Below are 15,763 nucleotides of genomic sequence, written 5' to 3'. Positions count from 1 at the left end.
CCACGTTCTGTGTTTGATCAAGGGAAAGATTACCTCCTCGTGGTGAACACCAACGATCCGGATGAGGGAAGCATTCTGAAGGAAGAGATTGAAGCAGAGATTGAGGAGGTCCAGGAGGAACGATCAACCCCTTCGCCCAACGTTTCAGACCCAGAGCTGTACCCTGTAGCGTACGACAATGACACAAGTAAGCAAGGAGATAATGAACACATCTAAGAATAGTAAGCCTTATCTTGTCCTGTGTCCTCTTTCCACACAATCCTGTGCACTGAAAATAGCACGCTCTAAAAGCTTTGATCTTTGATCTGAGTTGTGGGTTGCAAATAAGACAGAGGCATGCATCACGGAATGCAGTACGGAAACAAGCGTAGGCTAATCACACCGAAGGATTTCACTCTGAGATGCTTTATTAGTGTCTAAAGGAGACAGGAAACCTCCTCATACAGTAAGACGTCAATGAGAACTCAGTAAGAGTTGAGCTGAATATCATAATTAACGTCTGACTACAAATATCATTAGATAGAAATAGAATTAGAACTAGAAGTATTGTAAGGAAACATACCGGGCGTCAGAGTTTAGAAATATATAAAAAATATATAAAGTGAGGCGTACTGCTATATATTTTGGCAGCGGAAAACACAAGTGCGCCACTGACTGAAATTAACCTATAAAACAATCAGTTGTTTTTTGGTTCAAATTAATAAAGCATTATGTTTAGAGAAAGGAAAACACTGATTTCAGCATATGAAACCTTATCCCATCTGTTAAACATGGTGGTGGTAGTGTCATGGTTTGGCTTTGTTTTGCTGTATCTGGGCCAGGAAGGCTTGCTATCAAGTATATCAGAGAATATTAAAGGAAAATGTCAGAACATCTGATCATAAACTGAATCTCAAGAGAAGGTGGGTCATGCAGCAGGACAATGACCCAAAGCACACAAGTTGTTCTACCAAAGAATGATTCATATATCTATACCTATCCCATCTGTGAAACATGGTGGTGGTAGTATCATGGTTTGGCTTTGTTTTGCTGTATCTGAGTCAGGACAGCATGCCATCACTGATGGAACAATGAATTCTGAATTACTGTATATCAGCGGCTTCTAAAGGAAAATAACAGAACATCTGTCTATAAACTGAATCTCAAGAGAAGGTGGGTCACGCAGCAGGACAATGACCCTAAGCACACGACACAATCTACCAAAGAATGATTCATACTGTATATCTATACAGATGGAAGTGAGGTGTATTCATGTAATATTCTGGCGTTTTGCTATATATTTTGGCACTGACTTATTTAAACCCTGGCAACAGTCAACAGTTGTCCATACCTATAGGTTCTTGTTAAACGCTGCAGAGCTCAAACCCCACTTTTAACTCAACAATAAACAGAATAAAGAATAAAATAACATTGCTGTTATTTAAAATGAGCTGCTGATGCAGAATAAAAAGGAAAAATGATTTCTTTGCATGGGCAACTCTATGCCCCTATCACTAGCATTGTAAGCCTGTTGGGAGCATCAGCTAAAATCACCTTATTTGGGAATTTGACTAAAGTTTGTACTCCTCATCATGTTCCACTACAACCCAAGTCCTTTTCACACTAGACTTCTCCTTTAAGGCCTAATAAAAATGAAATTTCAGCCTGACAGAAAACATGAACACAACAGAGGGAAAAATTCCAGTTTTGATGATTCTAATGCCATTCTTCTGAAGCACTACATGTAGTAATTGTGATATTTAAAGAAGGTGCAACACATTTTGAAATGCACACAGGACAAAGTGCAACAGTCTTGTCAAATCTAAAAGACAACAGCAATGTAAAACCAGTGCGTCAGGCTCTTAATGAGGCTCACCTGGAACTCTCTGGAGACCTGACCTCCCAATGACAAGACTTAGACGTGTACTGCTGAGATTAAAGTCTAACTAATTGAGTAGTGAGTCTAAATATCTGCTGTACACAGTGTTAGATTACTAACGCTGCCGTCAGAAACACAGCTGAGTAATTCTGAATGAACAGGTCGGGTGGATTAGGCTTGGATCCAAACTTAATCATTGATATTAAACTATTGCCTTTCCTAAAGCATCCATATAAAACCCTTTTCAAGAATAAAACTGTTCTCTCTCTGTCTGTCTGTCTGTCTGTTTCTGTCTCTCTGTCTCTGTCTCTCTGTCTTTGTCTATCTATATGTTTCTGTCTGTCCCTCTGTATGTCCTCCTCTCGCTGTCTCTCTGTCTGTCTGTCTGTTCCTCTTTCTGTCTGTCTGTCTGTTTGTCTGTTTCTCTGGCTGCATGTCACTCTTTGTCTCTCTCTGTCTGTGTGTCTGTCTGTCTCTCTTTTCTATGTTCTTCTCTCACTGTCTCTCTGTCTGTCTCTGTCTATCTGTTTGTTTCTCTGGCTGTCTGTCTGTGACTCTTTGGCTTTCTCTGTCTATCTCTCTTACTATCTTTATGTCCTTCTCCCTGTCTATCTGTCTCTCTCTCTCTCTCTCTCTATCTGCCTCTCTGTCTATCTCTCTTACTATCTTTATGTCCTCCTCTCTGTCTATCTGTCTCTCTCTATCTGTCTCTCTCTCTCTCTTTATGTCCTTCTCTTGCTGTCTCTTTGTCTGTTTATCTCTCTCTGTTTGTCTGTCTCTCTTTTCTACATCCTTCTCTCACTGTCTCTCTGTCTGTCTCTGTCTATCTGTTTGTTTCTCTGGCTGTCTGTCTGTGATTCTTTGTCACTCTCTGTCTATCTATCTTTCTGTCTCTCTCTGTCTGTCTCTCTCTCTTTATGTCTTCCTTTTCCTGTCTCTCTGTCTGTTTATCTCTCTCTGTTTGTCTCTCTCTCTGTCTCTCTGTCTTTTTGTTTTTGTCTGTTTCTTTCTCTATTTATGTACTTTCTCTGTGTGTCTGTCTGTCTCACTTTTCTATGTCCTTCTCACACTGTCTCTCTGTCTGTCTCTGCCTATCTGTTTGTTTCTCTGCCTGTCTATCTGTGACTCTTTGGCTCTCTCTGTCTATCTTTCTTTCTATGTCTATGTCATCCTCTCTTTCTGTCTCTCTCGGTCTATCTCTCTCTTTTTATGTCCTCCTCTTGCTGTCTCTCCGTCTGTCTTTCACTATATCTGTCTGTCTCTCTTTCTTATTCTGTCTATCTCTCTCTCTTAACATCTGTCTGTCTGTCTCTGTCTGTCTGCCCCTCTCTCTTTATGTCCTTCTCTCACTGTCTCTCTGTCTGTCTCTCTCTCTGTAAATCTGTGCTGAATTACATGTTTCTGCTCTACAGGAGCTGGTGAAGGGGTAGAGCAGTCAGAGAGAGCACGCAGACACGTTTACAACCCAAAACCAGGTAAAATAAATACATTTAAACTGAATTTGTATAAAATATTTATTTATATAACACAAGATTAACCCATCAGTCTCTGCTTTAGTGTCCGTGTGTAGTGATGTATTTCCTCCCGCAGGCTCTGTATCTGACGTGTGTTTGGAGCCGATGTCGGAGGGGCACTGCTCGGACTTCACTCTGCTCTGGTACTTCCACTCCAGCTCTGGAGGCTGTCGGCCGTTCGTGTACAGCGGCTGCGGGGGAAACGGAAACCGCTTCAGCACTAAACACGACTGCCTGAGCCACTGCAGCCCGGGCTGGAAAGGTGATGAGAGAGCGTTGATACCGTCAGAATCACACACGACTGTGACGCAGGCAATTTAGATATACACAGTGTACAGAAACATTTGCTAAAGGAGAATTACTATATGGCTCTATTTTACACTCTGCGCCAGGTGCGTTTAGATGCTTATTGCTATCTTACACCCTGCCAACAGTCTATTTTCACTCCTTCTTCCTGCACTGTTTAAATAGCAGCAGTGCTTCTGAATAAATCTACACTGATTGGTGTGGTGGTCTAGAAATGAGGTGTGTTCATGGAGATTTTTGGCGTATTGCTATCTTGGCAACGGGAACAAATGTGCGCCACTGACTGATTAAAACCCTGACAGCAGTCAACAGTCAGACGTTCATAGCTATCTTAGCAATGCAGGAGTTCATTCCTACAAAACAAAATAACATTGCCATTCTCCTAAATTACCTGCTCGCACATATTCATAATATAGTGAATAAGCAGGTCAGTTTTCTGAAGTGCTATGCTGTTAAAATAGTGAGAATCTTTTCTCTTTTCGAGCCACACAAGATCTACTTTTCCCGTCGTTACATTAGCGAAGATACACTGACGCACACAGTATGAATCATTGTATTAAATCAAGCTGGTTGATGGCTCGCCTATATATTGCTAAAATATGATCCTATATGTTGTCCTTTAGCAGTAGAGTTAAGTGAGTAACACTGATTATCTCATCACAGTGGCACCCATCTAAAAATGGAAAATATATGCAGTATATATTATGTATCTACACACATTCCACCATACAGCTTTGGAAGAAAAATAAGAGAGCACTTAAAAATGATGAGTTTCTTTGATTTTACCAAATTAAAAACCTCTGGAATATAATCAAGAGGAAGATGGATGATCACAAGCCATCAAACCACCAAACTGAACTGCTTGAATTTTTGCACCAGGAGTAAAGCAGCATAAAGTTATCCAAAAGCAGTGTGTAAGACTGGTGGAGGAGAACATGATGCCAAGATGCATGAAAAAAAAAAACTGTGATTAAAAACCACCAGGGTTATTCCACCAAATATTGATTATTTCTGAACTCTTAAAACTTTATGAATATGAACTTGTTATCTTTGCATTATTTGAGGTCTGAAAGTTCTGCATCTTTTTTGTTATTTCAGCCATTTCTCATTTTCTGTAAATAAATGCTCTAAATGACATTATTTTTATTTGAAATTTGGGAGAAATGTTGTCTGTAGTTTATGTTTATTTGAGATGAGATGTGTTCTGGTGGTCTCCTGTGGGGTCCTGACCACTGAGGAACAGGGTGAAAGAATAATAATAAATGAAGAGACCACTTTAGTTTCTGAATGAGTTTCTCTGATTTTGATATTTATAGGTTTATGTTTGAGTAAAATGAACATTTTTGTTTTATTTTCTTATGTCTAAAATAACAAAAAAAGATCTCAGATCTCAAATAATACAAAGAAGGTGTGTAAGCATGTAAGCATAAGCTTGTGGTTTTAATGTTATGGCTGTTTAGCAAGTTTCCATTGCAGGGATACAGTTTTGTAGGACCACATTTTAATATTATTTGCACTGTAATGATGATGCATTTTAACATCTTTGTGTTTGTTTGTTTACGCAGATCCTGGGTCCTGATGACACAACCTGTGGTGCTATTTTCCAGTGATTAATGTTAATGTTGTTTTTATGTCAGTGATTGATGTAATAAAAGGTTATGTTAGTTATTTGTGTGCATTTATAGATAGTGTTTAACTTGGTGTATATTTGTTGTATATGGCCGTAGCATTTCTGAGATATTTGGATTATATCATTGTTTTGAATGTAATTTTGTTTTGCTTTTTTTTTGGTCATTGTACTCCTGCAATATATAAATATACTACGAGCCATCCGTTGTTGCACTGCTATACTGGCAAATACGTGAGTAACAGTATTCACTCTTTATCAATAACTGTTTGCATTTAGAAGGGTGTGTCAGATTGCAATTAAATATAAGCCCTATCCGGAGGGATTAGTTTCTCAGGGGGTTCTGGGGTAATTTTCCTCTGTGATTTTATTCCCGTCCGGAACGTCCATGTACATGTTTTTCTCAGACGTCCTCTGATAAAGAAAATTACAGGCTGAATTATCTACTGTTTTTCTCGGAACTCTTTTACGTGGTCCTCCGGTAATTTTACTCCTATCCGGACGCACATCTCTGAATTTCGACTCCTCGCATTTAATAAAATAGCTATTTGTCCACTGCTGCGCACCGTAATTACACTTTGTCCACGTGTTTCCATGAAGATCCACGTAAAACACAACAGGGATTGGAAATGGAGGAGCTACTGAACGCTGCTATATCATGACAGAGAAAAAAGCCTAAAAACTAATAATGGTTATGATTATTAAATTTTATAAATATATATAATCATGTTAATAATGCCATATAAATGCATTATAATCTGTTATGCGTATGTTTATAGAGTCTTAGTTTCTAGAAATTGAAGTGGCTCAGATCAGATTTTTTTAATGGCTGTGTGAACGTGCCAAATCTGATATTTTCAAATCAGATTTGATTCACTTTCATATGTGGTCCTAAATCAGATACGTATCCAATTCATGGACATGCAACATGAATGTGAACGTTCAAATCGTAATTCATGTGTTTTTTTTACGCTTTTACGCATTAGAGCTAGCATTAGCATTAGCGCTACGTGCTTCTCTCTCTCTTGTACCCACACTGCATCTCTTGGTGCAGCTGTGCAGCTATAGCTGGAAAAAAACAGCAAAAGCAAACCACCTGTCCTTTATTCTCCTCCTCGACCTGAGCATGAACTTCAGAGCAGCTGTTTACTCTCCACTCCAGCAAAAGATGCTCCACATATGAGCTGCTAACTCACCCATTTATAACCCTTTATAAAGCTACGAGTCTCTCGTCTCTCTAATATGAGGGGTTTTTTTGGTGATGGTGGTGTGAGGCAGCGTTTCAGAAACAGATTCTGTGTTCACATTACACACAGATACAGATCACTTACATTTACAGTGAATGTGAACCGACAAGATCTGTGCCAAATCTGATCTGAGCAAAAGATCAGATTTGAGGAATATGGCTTCTTGTAATGTGAACATAGCTTTAGTTACTTATGTTCTAATAGTTGTAGAATCCAAAACAGGAGTCATTTACATGTGATTTGTGAAGCAGGCACGTATGGTAGCTAATGGGTATTTTCAATTTGGTGCTGCTGTGATGTGGAGTGGGCTGGTCTAGAAGAAAGCCCAGGGTTGAATTTAGTTTGATTACATTTATCTTTGTCTTTATCTTTACCTTCTAAAGAGCTTTGCAATCCGACACTTCCCGAACTTTCCTATGCAACTGTGTTTTTTGATGATGAGTGTACTGTATACTAGAGTATATACTAGAGTGTATACTGTTGTATCTTGAGCTGTGATGTCATGTAGATGCATGAAATAAGTCTTCACTGATACTGTTCTTTGTATATAAGAAAATTTATTACAGAACAAAGAATAATTAGTACAAAAGATAACAGCATCATTAACAAGCAAACCGGTTTGCAGGGAGAGAGTTCTTTTCCCAAATCTGATCTGTAGCTCTCTGGCTGGACTTGCTGAAGTCCAGCCTTTATGTTTGAAAACACCTCACAGCTGGAGCTGGAGCGCACATACATAAGTTATTCTGACTCCATGTATGGCAGTACTCCCCCATACTATCCTATGCTTGAAAAAACAAATGTGTTTAAGTTAGGGCTTACTCCATCTGTTCCCTGTGGTCCAGTGGCCATTCTGTGTGGAAAATTTATAGAATAATAGTGAATAACCCATATGTTTACAACTGTGTATGCTTAAATATACGTCAATACTTACTGCACACTTCCAGAAAATCCTGTTTAAACTTCTTGAGCTACAATAATGTAATGTACAGTCATTGACACTGTGTTTTTTTTTATGTTTTATACTGTTTTGCACTAATAGCGCTTTTGATTTGAATGCATATACTGACCATCGGATTCAATCTTGTTTGTGTGAAGTATTAAATATTAAAGTGGCAAAACACGCTGTGGGTGGGAGCCTTATTGGACAGTAGGATGCTGACTCTGTGCATGCGTTTGTAAGAGTGTAAGTGCGTGGGTTTACATCGTGACCTCTCTCTTTCTCTCTCTTTCTCTCTCTCTCTTTCTCTCTCTCTCACTTGTATAGTTTCATCCTGTTTAGAAACGCTGCCACGTTGGCTTTTCTTCAACTGGGTTTGTTGAGTCGTGTCTGGACGTCGTCTCCCGGGGGCAGACAGAAATCCCTTACAGAACTGGAATTATGTTTTTGTTTTTGTTTTTTGGTTTGTTAGTGAAGATTGTGCTTATGTTTGCCCGTAGGCTAAATAATATCACCCCCCTGCCGCTCATTATCTTCATAATACACTCATCTGACCTTCCTCGCCTCTTCTACAAGATGCAGCATCCTTAATGTGACTTTTATCCTCATCTTATATAAGCACTGACCATACTGGCCCCTCCGGTGAGGTGTTTGCCTGTTTCTCGTCAGAGCGATATGTCCGAGCAGTAGGGGGTGCCATGTAGTGGGCAGCTCTCCAGAGGAAGGCGTGGCGATGATTTGGGTCTATGAGTCTTTGAGGAGAGACTCTGTGTTCGGTATCTAGGGGATCCCAAACTGAACTCGAGAGCTGATTTTAAGAGTCTGGGATCAGGCAGAGACTAAATTGGAGCAGCCTGGGGGCCAATCTTCATTAATTGCACATTGCACCAGTAAGAGCAGAGTGTGAAGGTTCAATTAGCAGGGTAAGATCACTCAACACAGTTTTACTCAAAATATTGCAATGCACACAACATTATAGGTGACATACCAGAGTTCAAAAGAGGACAAATTGTTGGCGCACGTCTTGCTGGAGCATCTGTGACCAAGACAGCAAGTCTTATGGTCTTGTGATGCATCAAGAGCCACAGTATCCAGGGTAATGTCAGCATACCACCAAGAAAGACCAACCACATCCAACAGGATTAACTGTGGACGCTGTAAGAGGAAGCTGTCTGAAAGGGATGTTCGGGTGCTAACCCGGATTGTATCCAAAAAACATAAAACCACGGCAGATCAAATCACGCAGAATTCAATGTGCACCTCAACTCTCCTGTTTCCACCAGAACTGTCCGTCACCACAATCAATTATTGTGATCTAAAATCAGGTGTTTCAGTTTCATTGTCCAACCCCTGTAAATGAGGTGCATCTCTTGTACAGTATGTACAGTATTCTCTGTGTCTGCATGCAGGAGAAACTAAATTATGTTTTAAGCTGGTCTGTAAGTCAGGAAGGAACCACTACAGCAGGGGTCACCAATCTTGTCCACATTGGGCCGGTGTGGGTGCAGGCTTTCATTACAACAAAGCTGTGGCACACCTGATTCCACCTGTTCAATCAGCCTCAGTCTCAGTCCCCAAATAGGTGGCCACCCATAGAGGGTGTGCCCGTGCCTGGTTGGAATGAAAACCCGCAACCACAGCGGCCCTTTCTGGACTGGATTGGTGACCCCTGCACTACAGGAATCATTACAGTCCTTTTGTAAGATCTGGCTGTTTGGGTGCATTTGGGAAGTTTTGACCTCTAGTGGTTCAGCTCTGCTATAGCAAGCTGAGATTTGCTCTGCCTGTGGACAACCTGAACATCGGTGGATACAGTAAATTTCATAAAACAAATAAAGGTTATTCTGACTGGTCTGATGATCTGTAGTAGTAGAAGTGATGTTGTAGTAGAGTTTCTACTATGATCAGAGTGTGGAAAGCACTGTATGGGTTTACCCTTAAATAAATACACTGTAAAAAAAGTTAAATCAAATTGAATTTAATCAATATGATTTAGTTCTGGACTCCTCTTTGGAATTTGAATTGACTACACAAAGCATGGCGTTATTTTACTCTGACATCATGTTAACAGGAACGAGATCCTAATGTGTAGGAACAAGATAATTTAAGTTGTGGCCACAGCTTATTAAGGCATGGGAGCGAGATCCTAATCTGTTGGAATGAGATAATTAGGTCAAAGCCAGAGTGAATAATAAAGCTTGCTTTTTTGTAAGTTAATGTCAATGAAGAAACTGATTATTACATCAAAGCTCCAATTCAAGATTAAATTAAAATCTGTTGTAAGAAAATTGAGAGTGAACTGGTTTTATGTTTGAAATGCTTTTTATGTTAATCTCTGAATGAATTATGGTGATATTTTGGAGTGTCTTGCAGTGAGACATGGTTTAATTCCAAGTAAAAGACACTCGGCACATGTTATAGCACTCCCTCTTTTGTATTAATGCTTAATTGACCCATTGTCCCTTTGGGGAGAAATCAGTTCTTTATATTATAGGTTACTTTATACTTTATAAGTTCCTGAATGAATGAAGATGTATGTTGTGAGTGAAATTATTTAAAATGATTTAAAGGACCACAATGGGTTTTACACATAAATTAAACTCGTCCATACAATACATGGTAACTTGCTCTTATAGCCTATAACACTGGATAATCTGTCGGCTGGATAATCAACGATAGATAGATAGATAGATAGATAGATAGATAGATAGATAGATAGATAGATAGATAGATAGATAGATAGATAGATAGATAGATAGATAGATAGACAGACAGATACATAGATAGATAGACAGATACATAGATAGATAGATAGATAGATAGATAGATAGATAGATAGATAGATAGATAGATAGATAGATAGATAGATAGATAGATAGATAGATACTTAATTGATCCTGAAGAAGGAAATTTAGCAAAATTTACCTTTGCATAAAATACAACAGAATATACAATAGAAGGTAGATTGGGGCAAAACTACACTACTCACTATTACCCACTATGCAAATAAATGATTGCAGGAGCCAATGGGAAACGTCAAGTTGAGTTGAAAGACTCACAAACTCTAGTTGAAATCACAAAACTCAATTTGATGAGTTTATATAAGTAAAAATAAGTATAATTTTACAGTGTAAAATGCTCTTTCTTGCAGTCAAAGCAGGCAGAGATGTTCTTGCCCCTTTATGTAATCAGATAAGACTGCATCCATACTGTATTTTGAGTTCTTAACAACAACATCCACAATGTCCACTGTCTGTCCCTCCTCCAGGCCATCATTAAAACACACTCCTGACCTCAAGACCTCTGAGAACAAGCTAACCATCTTTTGCGTGATGCTCATTAATGACAGGCGCATTTTTCGCCTTTCTTGCCAAAAACTGGAGAGCAATTAGTGCTGAAAGTGGGTCATTTGGGGGTAAATGATCAGACCTTCTGTAGCCTGAAGAACAGACACAGGATTGGTCCTGGAAACAGAAAGATGATAATTTGACAGTGTTTAATCATAAGGAGATGACCCTTTTCCAAGATCAATTCTGTTCATGCTTATGATGAGTAGTAAATATGGATATTTACTACTCATCATAATAATACAGAGATTAGATGCGCCCTCAAACTTTTATACTGGAGATTAATCTTTTTATCAAGCAAATATTATTGTCAATATCTATTAACATGCTTTGCATATTTTTATTTTAGATAGACTATTATTATGATGATTTTTCACAAGCCTGATTGTTTGGTGCCCTGCTCCCAATGCATGTTCTAATTGTGTTGTTGTGCCAAGTTGTGTTATCTTGACAAATCGTGCCACCCTAGTGTATATTGACATGAAAAAAATATAAAAAATATGCACTCTTAGATATTATATTTTGTGTTTTTAATTGCTTATTATTATTATTATATTATTTTTTATTTTGTATTGCTATTTACCCTTTTGCATTACTCAAAAATGCAAAGAATGACAATGACTTGAAGTTTAAAGCACACAAAATAAACGAATGAAAATAAACAAAAAAATTGTAAATCCTACAATCGTGAAAATATTACAAAAAGTAAGAGATCACTTAAAAATTATAAGTTTCTTTGATTTTACCAAATTGAAAACCTCTGAAATATAATCAAGAGGAAGATGGATGATCACGAGCCATCAAACCAAGCTGAGTAAAGGCATAAAGTTATCCAAAAGCAGTGTGTAAGACTGGTGGAGGAGAACATGATGCCTAGATGCATAAAAAACTGTGATTAAAAACCAGGGTTATTCCACCAAATATTGACTTCTAAACCCTTAAAACTACTTTATGAATATGAATTTGTTTTCTTTACTTTGGGTTTTCTTTTTCTTTTTCTTTTTTTTATTTCAGCCATTTCTCATTTTCTCAAACTTTTACTCAAACTTAGAAACGAGTAAAAGTGGTCTTTTATTTTAATTTTTTTGTTTTAACACTAGCATTTTCTGATGACATCGTTTATATAGGCTTTCTAAATATCATACCTTCTATTTTATTCCTGGGGCATTTTCCGAAGACGTCATTTAGGCTATTAAAAATGTCATACCTTTCTATTTCAGTACTGGGAGTGTTGTCTGATGGTACGCTGTCTCTGTTCTTCTGCTGTGCTGCTTTTATCTGATCACTATATCCTACTTCTGCAGTTTTATCCGGGCAGCTGTAGCTATAAATAAGAGTCTGCCAGGACAGTTTGACAGGAGAAAGTTTTGGGACAGTAGTTGAGCTCTGGTGTATGGAGTGTGGTGTGTGGTGTATTAATCACTGCTCTCTTTTACCTGGGCGGGACCGATGATGTCAGATGCGTGACGTCATGGCCGGTGTCCAATCAGGCTGCAGTAATTGAGTCCCCGGGTGGAGGGGCTGAGAGGCTGCACGCTTTATACTGTCTGATCCGGAGCAGAGCTCAGTCTGGACCAACTTTACTTTATTAAACACAGACCTGAAGCCCTGCCCTGTCCATCATTACTCTACACTACTGTACCTGAACAGACAGGACTCCTCATCTCATCTCATCTCATCTGCTGATTATACTTCTGAATACTGTGCTGTTCCAGCATCAGGTACGTTCAACACAGAATATATAACCTCTACACTTTAATATTCCTTATTACTATGATAGGTTTTTACTTGTACAGCAAAATCCAGTGTAGAACTAAACCATATCCTGCATTTACAGTGTTTATTTGTTTACAGTAGGACTTTTAAGTCAACAGCAAGTGTTTCTGATGCCCTGTAGGTGTTTTATTCAGACTGTAGGTGTTAGTGATTAACTTTATCTGTGTTATACAGACTGAATATAATGGAAATGGACTGTAAGTGTCTTAAAACGACCCTATAAGATGGTTAAAAGAAAGAAATTCAAGTGTTTCAGATTTGTAGATGGACTCTAGTTGTATTAGATGGACAGGAGTTGATATGTAGTGTTTTGTAAGTGATGTAAACAGACTTTCTGATTCAGATTGACTGTAAGTGTTTACATGGACATGAGATGATTACCTGTAGTTGTTTTGGATGGACTGTAGATGCGTTAGATGGACAATATAACAATATGGACAATATACAAAATTTAATACAAGTTCTCTAGATATAGATTGTTGTTTATAGAGATGGAAAGTGGATGTTAGAGATGGACTGTAGATTATATAGTTATATTGTAGGTGTTAGAGAGGGACTGTAGGTTATAGAGTTGGATTATAGGTTATGGAATTGGACTGTTGGTGTTAAAGATGGACTGTAGTTGTTAAAGATGGACTGTAGTTTATAGAGTTGGACTGTAGATTATCAAGTTGAACTATGGGTTATAGGGTTGGATCGTAGGTGCTAGAGGTAAAGGGCTGGTAGTTAGAGATGGAATGTAGTTTATAGAGATGGACTGTAGTTTTATAGAGTTGGACTGTAGGTTATATAGATAAACTGTAGTTTATAGAGATGGACTGTAGATTATAGAGTTGGGCTGTAGGTTATAGAGATGGAATTTAGGTTATATAGATAAACTGTAGTTTTTAGAGATAGACTGTAGTTTATAGAGATAGACTGTAGATGATCAAGTTGTACTGTAGTTGGATTGTAGGTTATGTAAATGGACTGGAGGTTATAGAGATGGAATGTATTTTATAGAGTTGGTTTGTAGGTTATAGAGTTCAACTGTAGGTTATAGGGTTGGATTGTATGTGTTAGAGAGGGATTGTAGGTTATAGAGATGGACTGTTGATTATATAGTTATATTGTAGGTGATAGAGAGGGACTGTAGGTTATATAGTTGGACTATAAGTGATAAGGTTGGATTGTAGGTGTTAAAGATGGAATGTAGGTTATAGAGAAGGAATGTAGATTATAGGGGTGGTTTGTAGATTTAGAAAATGACTGTAGATTATAGAGTTGGTTTGTAGGTGTTAGAGTTGGACTGGTTATACAGGACTGTAGGTGTTTGAAAAGAACTGTAGGTTATGGACTTGGATTGTAGGTTATGGAAATGGACTGTAGTTTTTAGAGATAGACTGTAGGTTATAGAGTTGGATTGTAGGTAAAGGGCTGGCATTTAAGATGGAATGTAGGTTATAGAGATGGACTGGAGGTTATATAGTGGGATTGTAGGTTATAAAGAGATCGACTGGAGGATATATATTTGTACTGTAGGTTATATAGATGGGCTGTAGGTTATAGAGATGGACTTGAGGTTCTATAGATGGTTTGTAGGTGTTGGAAATTGGCTGTAGGTGTTGGAGATTTTCAGTAAGTGATTAGTACTGTAGGTTATATAGATTGAGCTGCAGGTTCTAAAAATGAGCTAATAAATAATTTATCTCTAGGCATTTTAGATTCATAGAGGTTTATAGTGTATGATCTGAAGGTATTTTACCCCTGCTGGCACGTAACAGTATTAGACATTATTCTGATCTAGAATTTTTGTCATCTGGCGTCATGATCAACATTCAATCTGAAATTAGGGTCTATTGACGTTGGTGGCCAGCTGGGACTGTACATAAAAAGGGGGTGAGATTAGAGATTTAATGTAGGTTCTCTAGCTGTTTCTGATGGTTGGGGGTTGATAGAGAATAAATATAGGCTGGTCTAGAGGTTTCAGCGATGGGCTGTAGGTCTTTTAGATGGACTGTACATGTTATTGGTGGACTGGATGGGTTTTAAATTAACTGTAGATGAAAGAAAAGGGCTTAATGTACTTTAGATCATCTGAACTGTATGTATATCTTGTCTTGTTGTCCAACAGTACACAGCCATGGTGCTGGCCAGATCTCTTCTGGTGCTTGCCGTCCTCTGCGCTCCACTCCCCAGCCTCTGTTTGCGGCCCCCCGAATCCGAGCCCGTCCTCCTCTGCTCTGAGGAGCTCCTCCCCACGACCAACAACAACGATGATCTGCCTCTGAACGCCCTCTACGACAGCCTGCACCTTCTCCACAGGGCAGGAGACTCCCTTTCTCTGGAGGAGAGCCGAGAGAGGAGGACTTCTCCTGGGTCTGGCTACAGGATTCTGAGCCAGAGTCTGCTCAGGAGGAGTAAGATGTACCGGAACGGAGCCAAAGGTGACCGGGGCAGCAGGATGACCCTTTCATTGGACGTTCCCACCAGCCTTATGAACATACTGTTTGACATTGCCAAAGGCAAAAGCATGCGCGCCCAGGCGGCCCACAACGCACGCCTAATGGCCCAGATCGGCTAACGAAGGCAGAAGAAGTGCAGACTTTTCTCACTCGCAGTTGTGTCTAATTAATGTCATCGACTCGCCTCTCACATTAAACCCAGTAATGTAGAGCAGGCGAACAGATTTACACAGGTCTAACTGATTTTCACTTTAAGGGAATTCTCTTTAGTCTTTGTGGATTATTTATTTAAGACAGTTTCATGATGTATAAATCTGAGGAATGTATTTCTACTGAAAAAAAAAAGAGATTTTTACGAGAGTTCACAATGATTTTAATAATAGTTCATGCTAGTCAAAATCTAAATGAGAGAGCTAAGATTAATCTCATTGTGGTGAGAAATAAATGTTGGGTGGTTTGAAGGCAAAAGTGTTGTCTGGTATTGAAGAACTTGTTTTGGTTGAAGTGGGTTTGGGTTGAGGGATGTGAGCAAGGATGGATTAAGGATAATCTGGGCCCCTGGGCAAATTCAGAAACATTAAATAAGGGCCTGAATTGCATATTTGCAATAAAACGTCTGGTAGGAAATATGGTAGGTCCCTAGAAAGTCAAGGAGGCATGGTAAACAACTTCTATGGAAGTCAAGGGACCCATAGCAGGGGCCCTTG

General features: G+C 38.9%; 2 protein-coding genes across 4 annotated transcripts in view; both read left to right on the top strand.

Annotated features, from left to right (window-relative positions):
* Positions 1–7,675, top strand: part of col7a1l (collagen type VII alpha 1-like) — a 159,580-nt gene extending 151,905 nt beyond the window's left edge. For all 3 annotated transcript variants that reach the window (XM_049474988.1, XM_049474989.1, XM_049474987.1), the window contains 4 exons: positions 23–187; positions 3,271–3,333; positions 3,449–3,634; positions 5,244–7,675. In XM_049474988.1, coding sequence (XP_049330945.1) covers positions 23–187; positions 3,271–3,333; positions 3,449–3,634; positions 5,244–5,257 — 428 coding nt within the window. In that variant the 3' untranslated portion in view covers positions 5,258–7,675. The remainder of the gene's footprint in view (positions 1–22; positions 188–3,270; positions 3,334–3,448; positions 3,635–5,243) is intronic.
* A 4,702-nt stretch (positions 7,676–12,377) lies between these two features.
* ucn3l (urocortin 3, like) lies at positions 12,378–15,524 on the top strand. The gene is made up of 2 exons (XM_007259008.4): positions 12,378–12,557; positions 14,726–15,524. The coding sequence occupies exon 2, from the start codon at positions 14,735–14,737 to the stop codon at positions 15,173–15,175; it is 441 nt and encodes a 146-aa protein (XP_007259070.2). The 5' UTR covers positions 12,378–12,557; positions 14,726–14,734; the 3' UTR covers positions 15,176–15,524.
* The last annotated feature ends 239 nt before the right edge of the window (positions 15,525–15,763 follow it).

Source organism: Astyanax mexicanus, chromosome 2, assembly GCF_023375975.1.
Source record: "Astyanax mexicanus isolate ESR-SI-001 chromosome 2, AstMex3_surface, whole genome shotgun sequence".
In the NCBI taxonomy this organism is placed as follows: Eukaryota; Metazoa; Chordata; class Actinopteri; order Characiformes; family Acestrorhamphidae; genus Astyanax; species Astyanax mexicanus.
Note: the sequence above shows the minus strand (reverse complement) of the source record. Positions and strands in the feature narration are given on the sequence as shown.

Excerpts from the sequence above, each read along its gene's own strand:
- ucn3l (XM_007259008.4), top strand. The coding sequence starts at position 14,735 with ATGGTGCTGGCCAGATCTCTTCTGGTGCTTGCCGTCCTCTGCGCTCCA.